General features: G+C 36.5%; 2 protein-coding genes across 2 annotated transcripts in view; one reads left to right on the plus strand and one right to left on the minus strand.

Moving 5' to 3' along the window:
* LOC105262394 (uncharacterized) overlaps nucleotides 1-20,423 on the minus strand; it is a 51,263-nt gene that overhangs the window by 10,582 nt on the left and 20,258 nt on the right. The window lies entirely within an intron of this gene.
* LOC101898344 (leucine-rich repeat protein soc-2 homolog) lies at nucleotides 1,310-18,460 on the plus strand. The gene is made up of 4 exons (XM_011297327.3): nucleotides 1,310-1,720; nucleotides 7,577-8,240; nucleotides 8,297-10,402; nucleotides 13,177-18,460. Exons 2-3 carry the CDS (start codon nucleotides 7,769-7,771, stop codon nucleotides 9,739-9,741), a joined length of 1,917 nt encoding a protein of 638 aa, XP_011295629.2. The 5' UTR covers nucleotides 1,310-1,720; nucleotides 7,577-7,768; the 3' UTR covers nucleotides 9,742-10,402; nucleotides 13,177-18,460.

The following is a 20,423-nucleotide window of genomic DNA, read 5'->3' on the forward strand; positions in this document are numbered from 1 at the left end:
TTGTTCACCTCTGGTTTAAATGCATGCAATTGTAATAGGTGGAAGAATTATCTTCTGAAAACCATTAATTTTACAGTGGTTTCTATTTACCTGCATCAACATTAGCTGCGCATTGGCCTTTGCAGGCCAAAAAACTTTTGTTATGCCATTTTTTTCTGAATCCCTTTATTTGAATTGTATTTAAGTGCCCAATCGATAGCTGCACATTGGACATTCCTGCCTCGAATTTTTTTTTTTTTTTTTTTTTTTTTTTTGTATTCGCAAAAACAATAACACAAGAAAAGAGCATGCATTAAAAACATATTCTCGCTTCCTCTCCCACACTAAAAGATGGTTATGCTGGATAAAACACCACTGATGCTCAAATACATACGAATAGAAAATTAAAGATACCTGCACTTTTTGTGCACGTAAGTAAAATTAAAGATACCTGCTTCATTGTGCAGATAAGTGCAATGAAGCTACCTGCATTTTGGGCATTGCTGCACAAGATGTCGTGCAATTTTTGATTGTGCAGGTAAGCAAAAAATACTGTATGTTAAATAAATCAAAGCATAAATTATAAACATACTGTGATAAGAGCCCTGTATGGACCATGGTACAATAAGGAGGTGGAGCAGCTTTGTAAAACTGCAGAAATGCCGCTTCCTGTCATACTCATTTAAAATTATATACAACAAGTTTTCTTTTTCATAATTTCCCCCTTTTTTAAAATGAATTGAATAGCGGGAAAAATGAATGAAATGCCTGGATTTCCTCTCAAAAATATGATCCAAACTGTTCAACCTTTCAATATCATGGCTAAACTTGTTAATAGCTTTAATGCGCGAGCCGCAATCTATGTGTCTTCCAATCATATTTTGGTTCCATTTTTCAAAACAATAAATACATACACAAAATTGGCAGTAGTCGGGCACACTTAGAAAAAAAATTGTTATCAGCTGGTAGCTCTACCTTACCTTTTTATTGTACCATGGTATGGACTGAATCTTAAATCTGTCATTATAAATAAAATCAAAAAGAAAAAAATCAAACTTGCAATAACAACGATAAATATAAATTTGTGCAGATTATTAGTATAAAAGATTTGGACTTCTAACTCTAATATATATTTTATTTTATTATTTTTTTAAAATATCCACTGCATTTATTAATATCTTTAGTGCACACTGTAGTTTCAAATCAATATTTATTCGCCCGCCGCCTTAACCTCATTCTGTCCAACGCTAAACATTGCTGTGACGGCTAAGTAAACACAACTCTGACAGCTAGAACATATGACTGGCTCTCCCTGACAGTCAAAACAGAGAGAGAGAGACAAACGACGACACGAATGTTTTTTTTATCGGTACTCAGTGTATGGGCGAAATTTTTCAGAGACCAATCAATATAACAACAAAGTTGAACTCAAAAAAAAAAAGAAATAAAAGTAGTGCAAAATGTAATGTGATATTAAGGGAAAAGATTTAAATAAAACTTAAAGTAAAAAGAAATCATTTAAATACACAAATTAAGTTATATAAATCAAGTTTAATAAAAAATAACAATTCAAGAAAATTGTGTGTGAATCGACCACAGGGTTTTGTGTGTGCGTCTGGTGCAGAAGAAGAAATCGAAAAAAACAATGATGATAACATCATAAAAGAATAATAATGGATATAGTGGATGGGTACAACAACACTCAGTGTGAGTGAGAAAGGAATTTTCAGCCACAAGAAATGTAAGAACGAATTTTTTCGCTGTCCGGAAAATGATGATTAATGTACACAACATGATAAACTTAATGCTTTTAAAATAAACACAGTATTCGTCATAATTTGGAATTGGTGGAATAAATAATATCGCGTATCTGCTACGGCGGTGGTAATCAGAGTGTGTGTGGTGCGTCGGGTCGTTGTTGCCCACCGCCCCATAAACCACCTACCCACTACACTACCTCTTTTTGTATCCATGCCGTCGTATAACTGACATAAATTATTGTATATAAGAATTCTTTTGGTTGTTGTTTTTTTTATCTGCTGTATTATTGTTGTTGTTTGCGTCCGCCGTCGTTTTGCAGGTTCTTTTGATTTGTTGTGTATAAAAATCTTATGCGCTTTTTCCAAAGGCACCCAATCAACACCCCCTCTTGTACTTCCCAACTTCGTTCATTGCTGCTGACCCGTTCAACATTCTTTAACATAGGCAATCAAACAAACAGCTGCCTTATGGCGAAAACAAAATAACGCAACAAAATCAAAACAAATATCAGAAACAAAGAAATACAAACTATGTCGCTAATAAACAGATAAGTACTTTGGTTGGGGTTTATTTCGATGATGTTCTGACTGAAGAAGGAATTCATACCTATACACATGGAACTTTGATCATATAATTATTCTTTAAGCTGAATACCGTTTTGGAAGACATGTGTTTAACGAAAAGTGCCGAATTCTTTACAAATGGTATTTTGTATAAATCCAACAGAACTGTGGGCTGGATAAGATATAAATTGTCAAATGCTGTTAGAAAGGTCTGAGTACAGATCCTTTACTCAGCTTAAGGAATATGTTTTGGGCAAAAATATTTAGCTAGAATGGCATAATATTTGTTAAGGTGGTCGACACTTTGGTATTTTTTAGTGTCAGACACAATAGTCCAACGGATTGGTATCCGGAGATTTTAGTGGCTATTGCGCGCTGCAAATGAAGCGAGGAACATCATTTTGTAACCATTCTTGGGTGGCACGTGCTGATTGCGGTGGTGCTGAGTCGTGTGGGAATGTTCAAGGTCTGCGGCCAAAATGTTTGCGTGTTCAAGGCTTTAATATACCCTCCAGAATATGTTCGTTATAATATTCGGCATTTATTCTGATGCCACGGTCGATTAATACGAACTCATAACGACCATCCCCTGTTATGGCCGGCCACACCATCACCATGACCGACGTTTAAATTCTGGTGGCCAATCGAGGGTGCACATTTTCAGCTGACTTCTTTGCCAAGTAAACACGATCGTTTTGTTTGTTTACAAAACTGCTGGACAACAAATGTTTCTCATCAGAGAAAACCAAATTCAACAGTTCACCACTTTCGGCCAAGCTAAGCAACTCTTTAGCTCTTTTGAGTCTATTTTCTTTCTGTTGCGGTGTAAGGTCTTTTTGAAATTTCAATGACTTTACCTTACTTTTCGAACCATTTCCGCTGATGTTGCTGATTTCTTCTGTCCAATTCCTTGACGTCGGGCTACGCTTCCAGTATCACGGTAACGAGCGGTGTTAACGTGACACAAAAGATTTATTCACATTTAAATGCTGGAGTGCTCTAACGATAGTCACTTTTGATTTTCCAGCCAAATATAAAGAAATCACACTATCATATTTGAATTTCATTACGAATAACTTTTTTTCTGGAAAATTCTCATCAAAATGCTTTCGTACGCTTGTAAACAATATAATGAGTTGTTACTGGAATAATTTTAACAGCTGTCGGACGAGTGGCTTAGAAATGACAGCAGTCTGAAGTTGGATGCAGTTTTTTCATCTCACCCTGTAATAGGTCACATGGTGGTAATGGTTGGTTTCGTGCAAAGCAAGTTTGGTCGAACCTCAGCAGACATACGATCGAATCAAAAGAACGCCTTTGAATACAAAAGACTTGTATACTCGCTAAAATTAATTTAATTTGCTATTTTTTTTTTTTAATATTCTTACATTTGGAGAATGAACAATGGTTTTCAATGTGTCCATCCATAAAAGTCATAGTTGCTGTAGCAGCTGCCTTATAAGTGAACTAAAAATTATGAACATTATACAAGACCACCCTTGAAAAATTATAAGACCACCCAATTTGGCATATCCTTTCAAAAAAAACTAAAGCCACGAAATTTAATCCTTTCTGCAATGATGGTGATCCTGTTTTGTGCAACAGTTTCTTGCTTTTTTATATCCGTTTCTTGTCAAAGTAAACACACGGGGTTAGTTTTGATGTAATGTGATATCCTTAAAGAAACTAAAATAAAAATACTATGATGTACAATATGCAAAGTTGTTTCAGTCTTGGGTTAAGTTGTGACAACAGAACATCAAAAATAAGACGTGTTACGGATAAAACGCTAAAAATTTTAAAATCAAACTCGATTTAAAAATGTTTCAAAATCTTACATGTCCTCATTCATGAATTTATTTGCGACAACAAAACATCGAAAATAAGTCGTGGTACGCGGATTACACGCCTGATATGTTCCACTTATTATTAAATTCTTAAAATCAATACAAAGAATTTATCAAGGTAGGTTAAAGACTTGTTGAAATATTAAAAGTTTCCTTGCACTTGCAGCCAGCAAATTAATTCCATAAAGTGCAATTAAAACACACCAAGCCGATGCCATAGTTTGAATACTAAGCAGCCGCCTGCCTGCCTATAAGAAATGTGCCGGGGTGCCATTTTATTTTGTTTTCCTTAACGCGGGGAATAATGACGAGTGTGCGTCAGAGCCTGAACAATTGTCGTCATAGTCACAGCAGTCACATCGCATATCCTCTTCTTTTTTTTCTGAATTTGGTAAACAATTGAAGAACAAAACCAAAGCCATCATGGACTGACTTACTCTATTACTCTAGACTCTGACAGTCACACGACATTAATAATAATAAACGGATGATAGAGAGGAACAACGTTGACACTAACAACAACAATAGTTAATGCATGTACACGGTCATATAATAGAAAACCGAGAACTCATCATCATCATCATCAGTAAACTCAATTGTCCGTGTACAACGAGACCACTCGCCTCCTTCATTGCCTCCTTAGCTGTGGGGGCGGCGATGCAACGAAGATGGGTGGCGGGAACATTGATTTGTGCAATTGTTGTCCTTTTATATTTGTCTTGATGTTTTGCATATTGTGTATCTTCACCGCTTAGTGGTGGTGCATATTGTTGTCACTTGTGTCTCAATAAGGCATACGACGACAATGACGGTTGGCACGTAATGGAACTTAAAATTACACCTTGATTTCTTTATAAAGTGGCACGGTCACATCATTCATCAATGGTTGTGTGTGTAATTTGTTAAAGTCCACAGCAAAATTGAAAGGAAGCAAAAGCATTGTGTCCCTACCAACTCATAAATAGTTAATTATTATCGATTGTTAATTGATGACGTTTAACAAGAAATAACTTCTTGCCGTAAGCAACTATCTATAGTGACGCATTTTTAGTTGTAAAGCGACAATAGACTTATAAAGATGTGAAAAAGTGAAAGAATATTTAAAACAAGTGTAAAATAATGCAATTTACTGGATACGTTTTAAAGTGCATAATCGAATTGAAAGTAATTTAATGCTTTAATATTTTTTCTTTACTGAATTTTTTTTCCTTCGAAATTGGTATAGATCATGAAATTGGACATATTTGGTTTGCTTTCAACATAGATCTGTTTTTCTTTTGCTGAATTGTTGAAAAGTCAATTTTCGAAATTCCATACGAATATTTAATAATTTAAATTGTGTTTGAATAAAATTTTTGTCCATATTTTGTGGGCATTTGTTATTGTCCACAAACCATGTTATTAGAAAAGTTTTTGCTGCAATGGGAAAATCTTAAAAACTTATCAGATTTGTACAGATGCATAAGAGAAAAAAGTGGCTAAACCATCTGAAGTTTTGCGATATTGGAACTGATATGAGTAATTTGTGGGTAACCGTTAAATCACTCTCGAAACCTGGATACCTGATAATAATAAAGGACCGCGGTCACTTTTTAACACGTAACGGGTGACTGATTTAAAGAGGTGCTCTGGCCATTTTAATTGCTAATCTGTTGAGCACCCCGAGTTATATAATTATAGTTATAGGTCGAAATAAAGAAAACTATTATATTTATCCTTCATTTATCTCCCCCAGTTTACGATGGGGGTGATTTTGCAACTGTCATCCAAAACTCTAAGTCATCCAAAGCGTTGGGTGCGGACGGAATTTAAATGGTAGTGGATGCGCCGGGAGTCGATTTGCGCCACTAAAGCCAGGCCAGAATGATGACATTCAAAGGCAAGCCGACAGTAGCAAAGGTTCTTGAGGCTTTACTATTTCTCAGCATTAGAATTCTTTAAGAGCTTTAATTCTTTACTTATCAATGGCCTTTGAAGTTTTCAATCACACCACGTTGTTTGAGAATACTACCCAGTAGCCAAACGTTGGACAAGCAATTATACAGGGTGAGATAAAAAAACCGCAACCAAATTCAGACTGCTGTCATTTCAAAGCCACTCGTCCGACAGCTGTTAAAATTATTCCAGTGACAGCTCATTATATTGTTTACAAGCGCACAAAAGCATTTTGCTGAGAATTTTCCAGAAAAAAGTTATTCGTGATGGAATTCAAGCGTGGTAATGTGATTTCTTTATTTAGTTTTGCCTTGTTAAGGCGAAGAACATATGTTTTATGATTTATGTGTTTGTTTTCTCTTTCGAGGCGAGCTTAATGATCTGAAATTTGCAGTGAAAAGGAAAGCCAGATAGACACTATCACACACTCACCACTATATGACGCGTTTCGCCGTTGGTTAAGCGGCTCATCAGGCATATTTGGTGTGGATGATGGCTTACAAGGGCCGTTCTCTGGAAAGTAGTATATATTTCCAACTTATTGCAAATTAGCATATGCGAATTATACACTAGAAACTCTCCAGGTTCGACTCACGTTCTATTGGCAGATCTTTTTCACAGCAACGTTTTGTTTTTGTAGTGATGGATTTTTTTGTCCACAACAACTACATTGCTTCCAATGCATACACTTGTTTTAGTACTGCTTTAGGAAGACGGGTTAATGGCTCTGAACGTAGAGACGGCAACTTCTAGTTGGCTGCACACCGAGGTCCGCGGTTCAAATCCCACAGCCAGGCTCGGCTGAATTTTTGAGTTTTGCCTTGTTAAGGCGAAGATCATATGTTTTATGATTTATGTGTCTGTTTTCTCTTTCGAGACGTGCATAATGATCTGAAATTTGCAGTGAAAAGGAAAGCCAGATAGACACTATCACACACTCACCACTATGCGACGCGTTTCGCCGTTGGTTAAGCGGCTCATCAGGCATATTTGGTGTGGATGATGGCTTAGTGCAACAACCAGGATATGTCAGTACCATGTAGTCAGCTATCTTGCCTAAATCTTGAAGCTTTACATCAATACGTCGATCACGCCCGAAAAAATTTAATGTCAAAAAAAAAAAACCACAGTAAAAACCAAACCAAACCATTTAAAATCGACGATCTTTCATTACGGATATTTGATCAAATGGCATGACGATTTGAACCAAGCTAGAGCGGCATTTCACACTGTAATGGCAACACTGAAACTGTCCAAATATATTTGGTCCTTCTTAATATGTATTTTAATTATCTTTTTGAGTTTTGAAAAAAAAAAACAATAATAATAAAATGTTGTATGTTTTGACACCTAAAATTATTTCTCGAATAGTCCCTTTTCATTTCTCAAATATATAAAGTACGCATCCCTGTAGCCTAAAAATGCTGGGCAGCATTGTGTAATAACTAGAATAAAATGTTAATTTAAACCGTTTTCTATTGTTTCTTTTAGAATCAAAGAAAAACATCCACAAAACTGATCGCCCAAATCGCAGAGAAAATACACGACGATAGCCACCTCCTCTCTGCTACTCAAAATTCTCCATAAATTTTTTCATTGTTTCTTCTTTGTGACTAGTGAAAATAAACATATTTCGTTTTGGGCGGCAAATTGTCTTTACCAAACGTAAAACTGGGAAAAATTATGAACTTGTGTTCATCGGTGGGTGCAACAGCATCATCGACATCGTTAGCATCGGACGATTTACAACAAGAAACAACAACTGCCTGTGGAGGCGGCGGTGGTGGTGGCGGTAGTAGTAGCGGAACGACATCAGCAAATTCCTGTACCGGCGGTGCTGGCGGAGGTGGTGGTGTTGCTGGCAACGTTGTAACTTTAACAACAAATTGTTTTGGCAACTTGAGTGCACCAACATTACTAGGATCATCGACGGCGGCGTCAACATCAACACATCATCATCATCAGCAGCAGCAACAACATCATCATCAGGGAAGCAGTAGTTCAAACAACAACGAAATGCCACCAGAGACCAGACCCAAAATGGTGACTGTAAAGCACCCAGAATCCAATAAACCCAAGCCGACAATGAAAAAACCAAAACCCATTCAGGCCGATCAGGATGTGCTAAAGGCACTGCAAAGGTGTCGAGATGAGGGTAAGAGAAACAAAACAGGGTTTTAAATAACTTTAATCTATTTCCCTTTTCTTTAGGAATCAAACGTCTGGATTTAAGCAAATCCTCAATAACTGTCATACCGCCCAGTGTCAAAGATTGTGTCCACTTAACGGAATTGTATTTGTACAGCAATAAAATTGGTCAATTGCCCCAAGAAATTGGACATTTGGTGTATTTGAAAACCTTGGCTTTAAATGAAAACTCCCTGACATCGCTGCCGGATTCACTGCAGCATTGCAAACAATTGAAAGTATTGGATTTGAGACACAACAAACTAGCCGAAATACCAGCCGTGATATATAAACTACGTTCACTTACCACACTGTATTTGCGATTCAATCGCATCACTACTGTGGCCAATGATTTGCGCAATCTGACCAATCTCACCATGCTGAGTTTAAGGGAGAACAAAATACGAGTGCTGGGCGATTGTATAGGAGCTTTGGTCAACCTGACAACCTTAGATGTTAGTCACAATCATTTGGAGCATCTGCCAGAGGATATTGGAAACTGTGTTAATTTGAGTGCTTTAGATTTGCAACATAACGAGCTGCTGGACATACCTGAAAGTATTGGAAATTTGAAGAATCTTGTGCGACTGGGTTTGCGCTACAATCGCCTGAACTGCATACCCAACTCGCTAAAGAACTGCAAATGCATGGATGAATTCAATGTGGAGGGTAACAGTATTACACAACTGCCTGATGGTCTGCTGGCTTCACTGAGTGCTTTGACAACCATCACCTTATCGCGCAACGCTTTCAGTAGCTACCCCACAGGTGGACCGGCCCAGTTCACCAATGTTTATAGTATTAATTTGGAACACAATCGCATCGACAAGATCCCCTATGGGATCTTCTCGCGGGCCAAGGGTCTCACCAAACTGAATATGAAAGAAAACGTCCTAACCGCCTTGCCCCTTGATGTGGGCACTTGGGTGAATATGGTGGAGCTGAATTTGGCCACAAATGCTTTACAAAAGCTGCCCGACGACATTATGAATTTACAAAATCTCGAAATTCTTATACTGTCCAACAATATGCTCAAAAAGATACCCAATACCATTGGTCAGTTGCGTAAACTGCGTATACTCGACCTGGAGGAGAATCGCATTGAAGTTTTGCCCAATGAAATTGGTCTCTTGCATGAATTGCAGAAACTCATCCTGCAAACCAATCAAATCTCAATGCTACCTCGTAGCATTGGTCATCTGACAAATTTGACACATCTATCCGTGAGTGAAAACAATTTACAATTCTTACCCGAAGAAATTGGTTCCTTGGAAAATTTGGAAAATCTCTACATCAATCAAAATCCCTGTTTGGAAAAATTGCCCTACGAACTGGCGCTGTGTACAAATTTGAAATATCTAAACATTGATAAATGTCCGTTGAGTACCATACCGCCCGAAATACAGGCCGGGGGTCCCTCATTGGTATTACAATGGCTAAAAATGCATTCACCATATAGGCAGATGTGAGTGGATGGAGTTTTGCGTACATATTACGTAGGCAATCCATATTACTATCATCATCAACAACAACAGCAGCAGCAACAGCAACATCATCACGAGGAAGAAGAAAACTAACACAGAACGAAATTGAAATGTGTAATAACCTGAAAGGTTATAGGACAAAAAGAAGCAAATGAAGGAAAAGAAACAAACTATATCATATCGTAGGAAAATATACACAATTTTCTTAAGAATTACTTACTAAATAATGAAACCTCTGCCTGCTGCTGTTACCTATTTGAAACTACTTTATTTTCTTTCTTCTTTTCAAAGAAAAGCTATCGCAAAAAAACGAATATTTTTACAAAAAAAAAATAAAATGAAACCCCCGATTAGAAAACGACTTCGTCTCCTCCTAAAATAAGAATAATAAAAAGATAAGAGAAATTCATTATTTCTATTCTACGACTACACAGCGAAATAAATCAAGGTATTACCTACCAGCTTTTATTCATATTACAAACTCACAAGTCAACAGCTACTTATCTGCAGAGACGAAGGTACCAGGAATATTACTGTCCTTAATGCTTCCAGATACTATTGAAAATACGCTAGCTTGGATTTTATATGGAAAACATAAAATGTTTGGCAGTTGGTTTGGATCATCATCAAAATCACTATTCTATAGGTAAGATGATCATTTTTTAATTTTGCATTTTTTTTTTTTTTTTCAAATTTGGAAAGCCCTTCCATTCCTAATGGGTATCTGTTTGGTGCTGTTTACGGGATCATTAGACCTTATTTTTTTTAGAAATTTAGGTTTAATCAACATTTTCGGTACATGGATAGCAATCATTGGTAATGATTTTTCATGGTTTGCGCTGGATGACATAGATCTGGATAATTTTATCTTAAAAAGAAGGACCTAGTGTCACGCAAGAACGAAACTAATGTTTTCACGGGAAACATCTCGGACCGTGCTACCTCTCGAAGAGACACACTTGATCCTACACTCCATATTCATTTAATGCTCTTAGGCAATTCAATCAGGTAATTGTGTCAGATATTCACCTACAAATCTGTGTCTTCTGCACGACTCCCTAAAACTGGAAAAGCCACCCTGTGATTCCTACAAGCCGATATCACTTTTGTCACCAGTAGCAAAGACGCTCGAGGCCTTACTCCTCTCAACCAAAACAGGCCGTGTGATAGAACAGTTATGGTGGCACTTAATTTATCAAAGCCTTTGATACAATCATGCCACACTGTTCGAGGAAATTGAGCGGACTGCCCTCCAGCCAAGTTTGAAACGTTGGATATGCTTAGAGTTAAACAGGGAATTCCCCAAGGTGGGGTGATATCTCCGGAACGGTTCAACCTCTATCTTTCTGACATTACACCCCCTCCAGACGAGATAATAACGTATGCAGATGATTTTACGCTCGTGGCGTCCGGACCCATTATTGATGACATTTGCGATGTTGATCTTACCGCCTTTTTCACTGCGAGGAATATGAAGATATCCGCCACTAAATCGACGGCCACAATTTTCCCCAAATTGACTGCGGAGATGGCGCTATCTTTGAATGTACAGGCCGATGGTGCTGTAATTCCGACTACCAACTACGTCAAGGTATTAGGGGTCACCATCAGTAGCCTCTTTAAGTCGTTAGACTCAAGTCTCTGGCCGGCAGCACTGGGGAAGCTGAGAAGGAAACCTTGTTGACCTCTTACAACGCGATAGGCCGGTCTGTGGTAAACTATGCGGGCCCGGTGTGGTCCGTCGACATTAGTGCTACGCAGTGGAAAAATATTTATTCCTGCCAGAATGCCGCCCATAGAACCACAACAGGGTGCCTCCTCATGACACCTGTCGATCACATACATGAGAAGGCGATGTTCTTACCGGTGCGACAGCATAACAAAATGCTGTCAATGCAATACTTGCTTTGGTGTTATATACAGAGCCATCCGAATCACCATCTTGTGGATAGGCAACCACCGCCCAGGCACGTAAGGAAAGACCTTTATGATCTAGAGAGAGAGGTGCAGAGGTATAAAAGAGAGAGAGAGAGGCCTATTAAGCGGGACTGAATAGTATTCACTCTAACGCGGTCTTAGAAGTCATTGTAGGATATAGAGTGAATACTGTACTAGGAGACCATCCCCCTCACGTCGCAGCTGAGAACGAAAGCTGCCCCAACAAACCCGAGGTGAGGTGTTCTCTTCCAGTTTAGATGGTGGTCGAGAAGTGTACCAAAATATTTGGCTCCTCAGGAAATGAAATCACGCACGGTAGTGAAAATTCTGGAAGTTTTTTATTTCATCGTGAAGACGGCGAGCTCCCTTTTAGATGGTGACAGAATACCGCTTTGTGGTGAATCCCTTATGACCGATCTTCTAATAGAGCTCTCCCCAATGCGTGAGTTGAAGTTTTTGCTGCTGAACACAGCATCAATCCATTCTATGAGGAGCTGAGGGATACCAAGTTTTGAGAGAGAAACAAGTAAAAAAAGCTGTAATTTTGGTCCACCATTTGGAACGATTTTGGCAATTTTCAAAAAAATAAAATCCGTTAAAAATTCTATTAAAATCTTAAAACTACCGTTATATTAGTATCTACACGACGACATGGGCCTGCATAGGCAACTTTTTTCATCAACCATTACAATATTCAAATGCGAAACTTGAATAAAAAGATCGGTGAATAATGTAGCTAAAATAATATAAATTCCGAATATAGGGAGGTACCGTTATATTTTGGATATACGAAGACGTGGACCTGCACAGACAATTTTCTGTCATAGGCTGTACAATCGATTACGAAATTCAAACACCAAATTTGAAACATTTCCGGTGAATAATGTCGCTAAAATCTTTAAAATACCGAATATCGTGAGATACCGTTATAAGGGGGCTATAAGAAGAGGTGGACCTGCACTGACAATTTTCTATCATAGGCTGTAGTACCTGTTACGAACTTCAAATACCAAATTTGAAATATTTCTGGTGAAAAATGTCGCTTAAATCACCAAAATACCGAACAAAGGGAGGTACCATTATATGGGGATATACCAAAAACGTGGACCTACATCAACCATTTTCAATGCCAAAAGTCCTGCAGACATATTAAACATTTGAGTAAAATTTTTTCAACCTAGTTCATTTCATTCGGAAGCTAGAGTGATTTCCACAGACGAATAGCGCTAAATTGACATAGAATTTTATGCTGATCAAGAATATATATGCTATGTGGGGTGTAAAATGTATATTTCGAGGTATTACAAACGGAATGACAAACTTAATATACCCTCTATACTATGATGTGAATATCTTAATTTAAAAGCCCTACAAATGTTTTTCATTAGAGATTTTTTGTCAGTAACGAAATAGGTTTATTAGAAACTGCTTTATCCACTCCCCCTTCTCAAATATTTTAATCGACATTTTTTCTCATTTCAGGTTAATGATTTTGACTTAAAATGCTTGCTGGTACTGCTGCCAAATTAATGTAATACAAAATGCCCAAAATAGCAACAATTCGAGAGATCTACAATTATTTTATTCTTTCCTGCGTTCGCTAATGTCAAGAGCAACAATAATTTATAACAAAAACAATATTTTATTTAAATCTAGTCATATGTCAAATGGAAACGAGATTATTATTTGTGTTTAAATAAACAAGCAACAACAACAAAATAAATATATTTTTTAGACTTTATACTTGTTTACCTATAATATTTTTCATAACAAATCAAAAAACATTTAAAGCTTTAATAATCATAACATTGATACTTCTTATTTTTAAGTTTTCGACTTGATATCATTATCACTTTTTTTGTTCATTACATTTAATTACAACAGGTTTTGATTTATTAGAGAAAAAAACTCGCGCCAAGGAATTGTTAAAACAAAATTATAACATTTAATATACATACATATATTTGTAAGAACAAGAAAACAGAAAAAAAACATAATAATGTAATGTAGCCATTAAGTAAAACAAGAACTTGTTAGTTATATTTGTATGTAAAAATTGATAATGTACACACAAACACACGCATGGATACATACAAAAATACACAAATCAAAAGAATTTTTTTTTTCAAAACTTTATTGATTTCAACAATTAAAGAATTGCAAAAATATGAAACATTTTGTGTTTGCTTTTAACAGAGACACACCAACACACAAATTTACAAAAATACACCCAGGCTCTCACAAAACAATAATAATTATAACAACAACAATGTAGATGTTTATATGTTATATGTGTTTATAAAAAAACAATGGAAGAAAATCATAACAAATGTTTCAAAAATAATTTAAAATTAAGAGAAAACCAAGGAATACCGCATACACACACACACACGAACAACAATCATCCACCAACAAAAAAAAACAACATTTCTTTTCTGTTTCGTAGATATAAAGATCAATATTTTTGTTATCGATTCGATCAATCATCAGGGAAATTAACGAAAACCACAACAGGCATGTGATTCATATCGAATCGAGGTGATTCGTCATAAAACGAGAAGATGTTTAATATTTATCAATTCAAAATCTCTAAACGAAAACGTTTATCTGAACTGCTGCAAAAAATCTTGGTATTTAACCAATAAGCAATTTTCATACCCAATAATAATAGCAAGACAATTTCGCACTACAAAGAATAATACGAAGCAATGTACAATTGTTAGTAGGCATGAACATGATTTAGGCCAATTTAAATTAGGGGAAGTTACTTGCGGCAAGTTCAAATTCTTAGCATAAGAGGACTGAAAAAGCAAAAAAAAAGAAATACTACCGGTACATTTTCAGTTCCTATTTTGTTGTAATTACAAATGCACAAGCCCATGGGAAAATCAGCATTGTTGTCTCATGGAAAATTGTCTGATGTGAATCAGAACTAACCATTAGGTTGTCCTAGTAATATAAGTTCTGATTTACATTGTGATTAAAAAATGAGGGATCTGCATTTGCATGAATATAGGGTGAGATACAAAAAAACTGCAACAAAGACAAACGCCAAAATTTTGACTTTTTCTTAAATTTTATTCAATGAAAGCAAAATATATCGAAAATAGCATCAAATTTTAGAATAAGTTTAGATTTGTGCGAATTGGTCACCTTTGACACGAATTATGGCCCTAACGGCCAATTAAACCGTCACACGCTGTCCGAATGTTGCTCTGCGGTATTTTGACCCATTCCCGGCGAAGCGCTTGCTTGAGGTGATCGACACTTAATACTCTAGACACAATAGTCCAACGGATTGGTATCCGGAGATATTGGGGTCCATTGTGCGCTGGAAATGAAGCGAGGAAGCGGTCAAAATGTTTGCGTGCCCAAGGCTTTAAAACACCTTCCAGAATATTTTCGCGATAATATTCGGCGTTTACTCTGATGCTACGACCTGTTGTGGCCATTTAAAAACTATATGGATTTTTCTTCAATTCATTAACATTAAGGGAAGATACAACTACTATGGTCTGCCGAGGCGAATTTAAAAAATTATGTATTTTGAAATATAGTATCTAATGGTTTACGATGCCAATATTTTAACTCTCGTTGTAGATGAAAAATCGAAATATATGTTTTGTTGTAAAAATTTCATCATTTAGAAAAAAATTTCAAAGATGTGTAACTAAAAAGGCTTTCTTACGCGGTTACCTTAAAGAGTGTGTCCTTTTCAATCTCTGATGTCACAAATTTGTTTTGATTTTCTTAGCCTAAAGTGGATCATGGATCAATGTAAATTATCATTTAATTATCAAAAAAAAAAATCAAATGTCAAAATAAAAACCGAAAATAAAAGCTGTTATATGTTCAATAAATTCAGAAACAACTTAAAAAAAAACAACCAAAATTACTAGATTTAAGTTTTAATTTTGGTGAACTTGCAACCATCTATCTCTGCTCGGATGAAACGAATTAAATTTTAAGTTTTTTAGTTTGATTTATTAGTGTTTTTTTTTTTTAATAACTTCTATGACAAGGAAATTGTAATATTTTTTGATACATGACGACTTTAACTTTTAAGCTATAACAAATATCAAACAAAAAAAAACAGTTTAGAAAACAAACTATGAAATCAACGAATGCTGCTTTAATTAAAAAAAAACTTTTTTTTTTCAAAATTGTAATTATATATTTTTTTCTTTTATATAAAACAAATATTTAATTTATTTATTCTTTTAAAAACGAAGAAAATAAAACAACTTCCAAAAACAAAGTACACAATCTTTTTGGTACAAAGAAAAACATAAACAAATGAAACAATAATAATACTAGTTTATCAACATACAACAACAACACACACAAATACAAACAAGTACTGTAAACCACCCATTTTTTAGAATCGTAACAGAATTATAATCATAATTTAAAGAAACAAATATCATATATAAATAAATATATTTAAAACAAAACAAAAATAATAATAATAATAAAGAAATGAATTAAACCAACAAATCCTTCTTAAATATCTCTATATATAATAATGAATGCCATATTGAAATGTAAAAAAAAAACTATAACTAAATTAAAAAATCGAAACTAAGTATGAAAAAAACACGCACACTTTGTAATAAAGAAAAAATAAATTAAAAAATAAAACCTGTATACATATATAACATATACATATATATAAATATATATTTTTGTAAGTTAAAATATTGTTTATGGAATGTGTTTTGTATTATATATTTAGTAAGAAGAGATACATACATACATATATCTATATTTGTTAAAACAAAATGCAATTGCAACACATGCATAATATATCTATTATTCAAGGAAACAACAAACAAACATAATTAACACTCTGTATAACAAAAATGTTCCCTTTTTTTGAGAAGAGACAGACAAACAAATATTATTGAACAAAAAAATTCACATTTTTTCCCAAAATATGATTTAACACATATGGGCGGACTGAAAGATTGCGAGGAAGAGAATTTATGGGCTAAAATTTTAAAGACATAGATTTCGACAGACGACAGTTTTCTTTTTTTAACACAATTCTTTAAATACAACTTGAGTTGAAAGTCTAAATTAGTACCGTCATTAGCTTTTGAAAGTCTGATATTTGGATTGAAAAAGAAACGGAAACGTTTTGTTTATTTTGTACAGGGTGAGATAAAAAACTGCAACAAAGTCAAAAGCCATCATTTTTAAATTTTATTGAATGAAAGCAAAAAATGTCGGAAATAGCATCACATTTTAGAAAAAGTTTAGATTTGTTCGAATTGGTCACCTTCGGTACGAATAATGGTTTTCAAACGGCCAATGAAACCGCCTCACGCTGTCCGAATGATGCTTTGCGGTATTTTGGCCCATTCCCGGCGAAGCGCTTGCTTGAGGTGATCGACACTTTGGTATTTTTTAGTGCCAACCTTCTTTTTCAAAATACTTCAGACACAAAAGTTCAACGGATTGGTATCCGGTGGCCATTGTGTGCTGGAAATGGTGACCATTGTGTGCTGGAAATGAAGCGAGGAACCTCATTTTGTAACCATTCTTGGGTGGCGAGTGCTGAGTGCGATAATGCTGAGTCCTGTTGGAATGTCCAAGTTCAACGGTCAAAATGTTTGCGTGCCCCCAAGGCTTTAATACACCCTCCAGAATATTTTCACATTAATAACCGGTATTTATTCTGATGCCACGGTCGATTAATACGAGCGGAGAGCGACCATCGGCTGTTATGGCGTACACACCATCATCATGGTCGGCGCTTGAGTCCTGGTGGCCAATCGAAGATGCCATTTTCAGCTGACCAAATTCGGCAATTCACCGCTGTCGGCCAAGCGAAGCAACTCCTTAGCTCTTTTGAGTCATGAACTTTTGGAATTTCAATGGCTTTACCCCGAGCTCATTTTTCAATATTTGCCGAATGGAATAATGCGATATGTTCAGCTCACGAGCCATTTTTCGGCCACTGCGACGCGGGTTTCAATCAAGTCGCTTCTTTACTTTTCGAACCATTTCTGCTGATGTTGCTGTTTTTCTCAGTCCACTTCCTTGACGTCGGTCTGCGCTACCAGTATCACGGTAACGAGCGATGGTACGAGATACAAAAGATTTATTCACATTTAAATGCTGGAGTGCTCTAACCAAAGCCACGAATAACATTTTTTCTGGACAATTCCTACCAGAATGCTTTTGTATGCTTGTAAACAATATAATGAGCTGTCAATCGAATAATTTTAACAAGCGGACGAGCAGGCTTCGAAATGACAGCAGTCTGAAGTTGGTTGCAGCTTTTTCATCTCAACCTGTATAATGATTTTTTGTCTCCCGCCCTGATGTTTAGGTATAACATCTCCACTTCGCCATTGTTGAACCTTGCCCTTTTAGCCCACTCTTGTGTCATTTCAATTTTTGCCATAACTGTTATAAATCTAAACGAAAACCCCGAAAAACAATTTAAATACTATATACATATGTATGTATATGTAAATTATTTATTAAATATTCCCTGATTTAATATATATTTCTTTTTATAAAATCCATTAAAAAATTACTTTTTCGAAATAGGAGAAAAACATCTACAGAAAGTAAATAAAAAAACCGAAACAAAACAGAAAAATAATAACCCATAAATGTATTCAACAAAAGAAGTGAACAAAAAAATAAATACTATTTAAAATAAAACCAATTGCAAATACTAAAAAAAAATTGTAAACAAGTTATATATACATGGAAAAAAAAGAAGGAAAACAATAACAATAAAAAAAAACAACTAATTTAATATAAATGTTACACCCCAAGATAAGAAATTTTGCGTGGGAAATGAAATGTAACTAAAAAATGCGATAAAATGAAAACCAACTGATGATGGAAAATCAATGAAATTAAGAAATAAATAAAAATAAATGTCTATAACTAAATGGAAATGAAAAAATTTTTGGTGTTTTTTTATTACTTAATCTATTAATTGGGAAATGAGTTCGTTTCATTGCGAATACTTTTTGGGTCGTCAACATCAATGACAATACTTTTATACTTTCTACAAAAGTAGAGAAAATAATATTTTGGCATTGGCATAGATGACCTGTCAGGAACTGTGACGTATCATACATACGACGAAAGTACGAAAGTAGTAAACCTCGCAAATCACCTGTCACTTCTAAGCCACTCGTCCAAACTTGATCGAAACCCGCGTCGCAGTTACCAAAAATGGCCCATGAGGTGAACATATCGCAATATTCCATTCGGCAAATATTGAAAAACTAGTTCGGGGTAAAGCCATTGAAATTCTAAAAAGTGCAAGAACTTACACCGCAACAGAAAGAAAATATATTCAAAAGAGCCGAAAGTGGTGAACTGCCGAATTTAGTTTTCTCCGATGAGAAAACATTCACTGTCCAGCAGTTTGTAAACAAACAAAATGATCGTGTTTACTTGCCAAAGAGGTGATGATGTAGGCCGCCATAACAGCCGATGGTTGCTCTCCGCTCGTATTAATCAACCGTGGCATCTGAATAAATGCCGAATATTATCGCAAAAATATTCTGGAGGGTGTATTAAAGCCTTGGGCACGCAAACATTTTGGCCGCAGACCTTGGACATTCCAATAGGACTCAGCACGCGCCACCCAAGAATGGTTACAAAATGAGGTTCCTCGCTTCATTTCCAGCACACAATGGCCACCAAAATCTCCGAATTCTAATCCGTTAGACCATTGTGTCTGGAGTATTTCGGAAAACAAAGTTGGCACTAAAAAATGCCAAAGTGTCGATCACCTCAAGCATGCGCTTCGCCGGGAATGACCCAAAATACCGCAGAGCAACATTCGGGCAGCGTGTGACGGTTTCATTGGCCATTTGAAGGCCATGCCAAAGGTGACCAATTCGACCATATTCTCCCACCACCACATGGACTGCGGAGATGGGGCTATCCTTGAATGTGCAGGTCGATGGTGCTCTTATTCCGACCACCAACTACCCCAAGGTATTAGGGGTCACATTCGATAGCCTCTTTAAGTCGTCCGCGCATACCACAGCTATCTGCGACAAGATTAGAAGTAGGAACAAGGTCCTCAAGTCTCTGGCCGGCAGTACTTGGGGAGCTGATAAGGAGACCTTGTTGACCTCTTACAACGCGATAGGCCGGTCTGTGGTAAACTATGCGGCTCCAGTGTGGTCCGCTAACGTCAGTGCTACGCAGTGGAAAAATGTTCAGTCCTGCCAGAATGCCGCCCTTAGAACCGCAACAGGGTGCCTTCTCATGACACCCGTCGATCACCTACATGAGGAGGCGAAGGTCTTACCGGTGCGACAGCATAACAAAATGCTGTCAATGCAATACCTGCTTGGGTGTTATAGACAAAGCCATCCAAATCACCATCTTGTGGATAGGCAACCTCCGCCCAGGCACGTTAGGAAAGACCTTCATGATCTAGAGAGAGAGGTACAGAGGTATAAGAGAGAGCCTCTAGATCAACAGGCCTATCAAGCGGGACTGAATAGTATTCACTCTAATGCGGTCTCAGAAGCCATTGAAGGATATAGAGTGAATACTGTGCTAGGAGACCATCCCCCTCCCGTCGCAGCTGAAGAACGAGAGCTGCCCCGACAAACCCGAGTAGTCTTGGCTCAATTACGATCCGGATGGTGCAGCCGCCTAAATTCCTACTGGGCCCGGATCAACGGCGAAGTGCAGAACATCTGCCCAGCATGTGGCACAGGCCCACATGACACGCT

Source organism: Musca domestica, unplaced genomic scaffold (genome assembly GCF_030504385.1).
Source record: "Musca domestica strain aabys unplaced genomic scaffold, Musca_domestica.polishedcontigs.V.1.1 1, whole genome shotgun sequence".
Lineage (NCBI taxonomy): Eukaryota > Metazoa > Arthropoda > Insecta > Diptera > Muscidae > Musca > Musca domestica.

What these genes read in the sequence shown, in the direction of transcription:
- LOC101898344 (XM_011297327.3), top strand. Translation starts at nt 7,769, where the DNA reads ATGAACTTGTGTTCATCGGTGGGTGCAACAGCATCATCGACATCGTTA. An exon ending in GCAAAGGTGTCGAGATGAGG is followed by an intron (nt 8,241 to 8,296) that starts GTAAGAGAAACA and finishes CCTTTTCTTTAG; the next exon opens with GAATCAAACGTCTGGATTTA.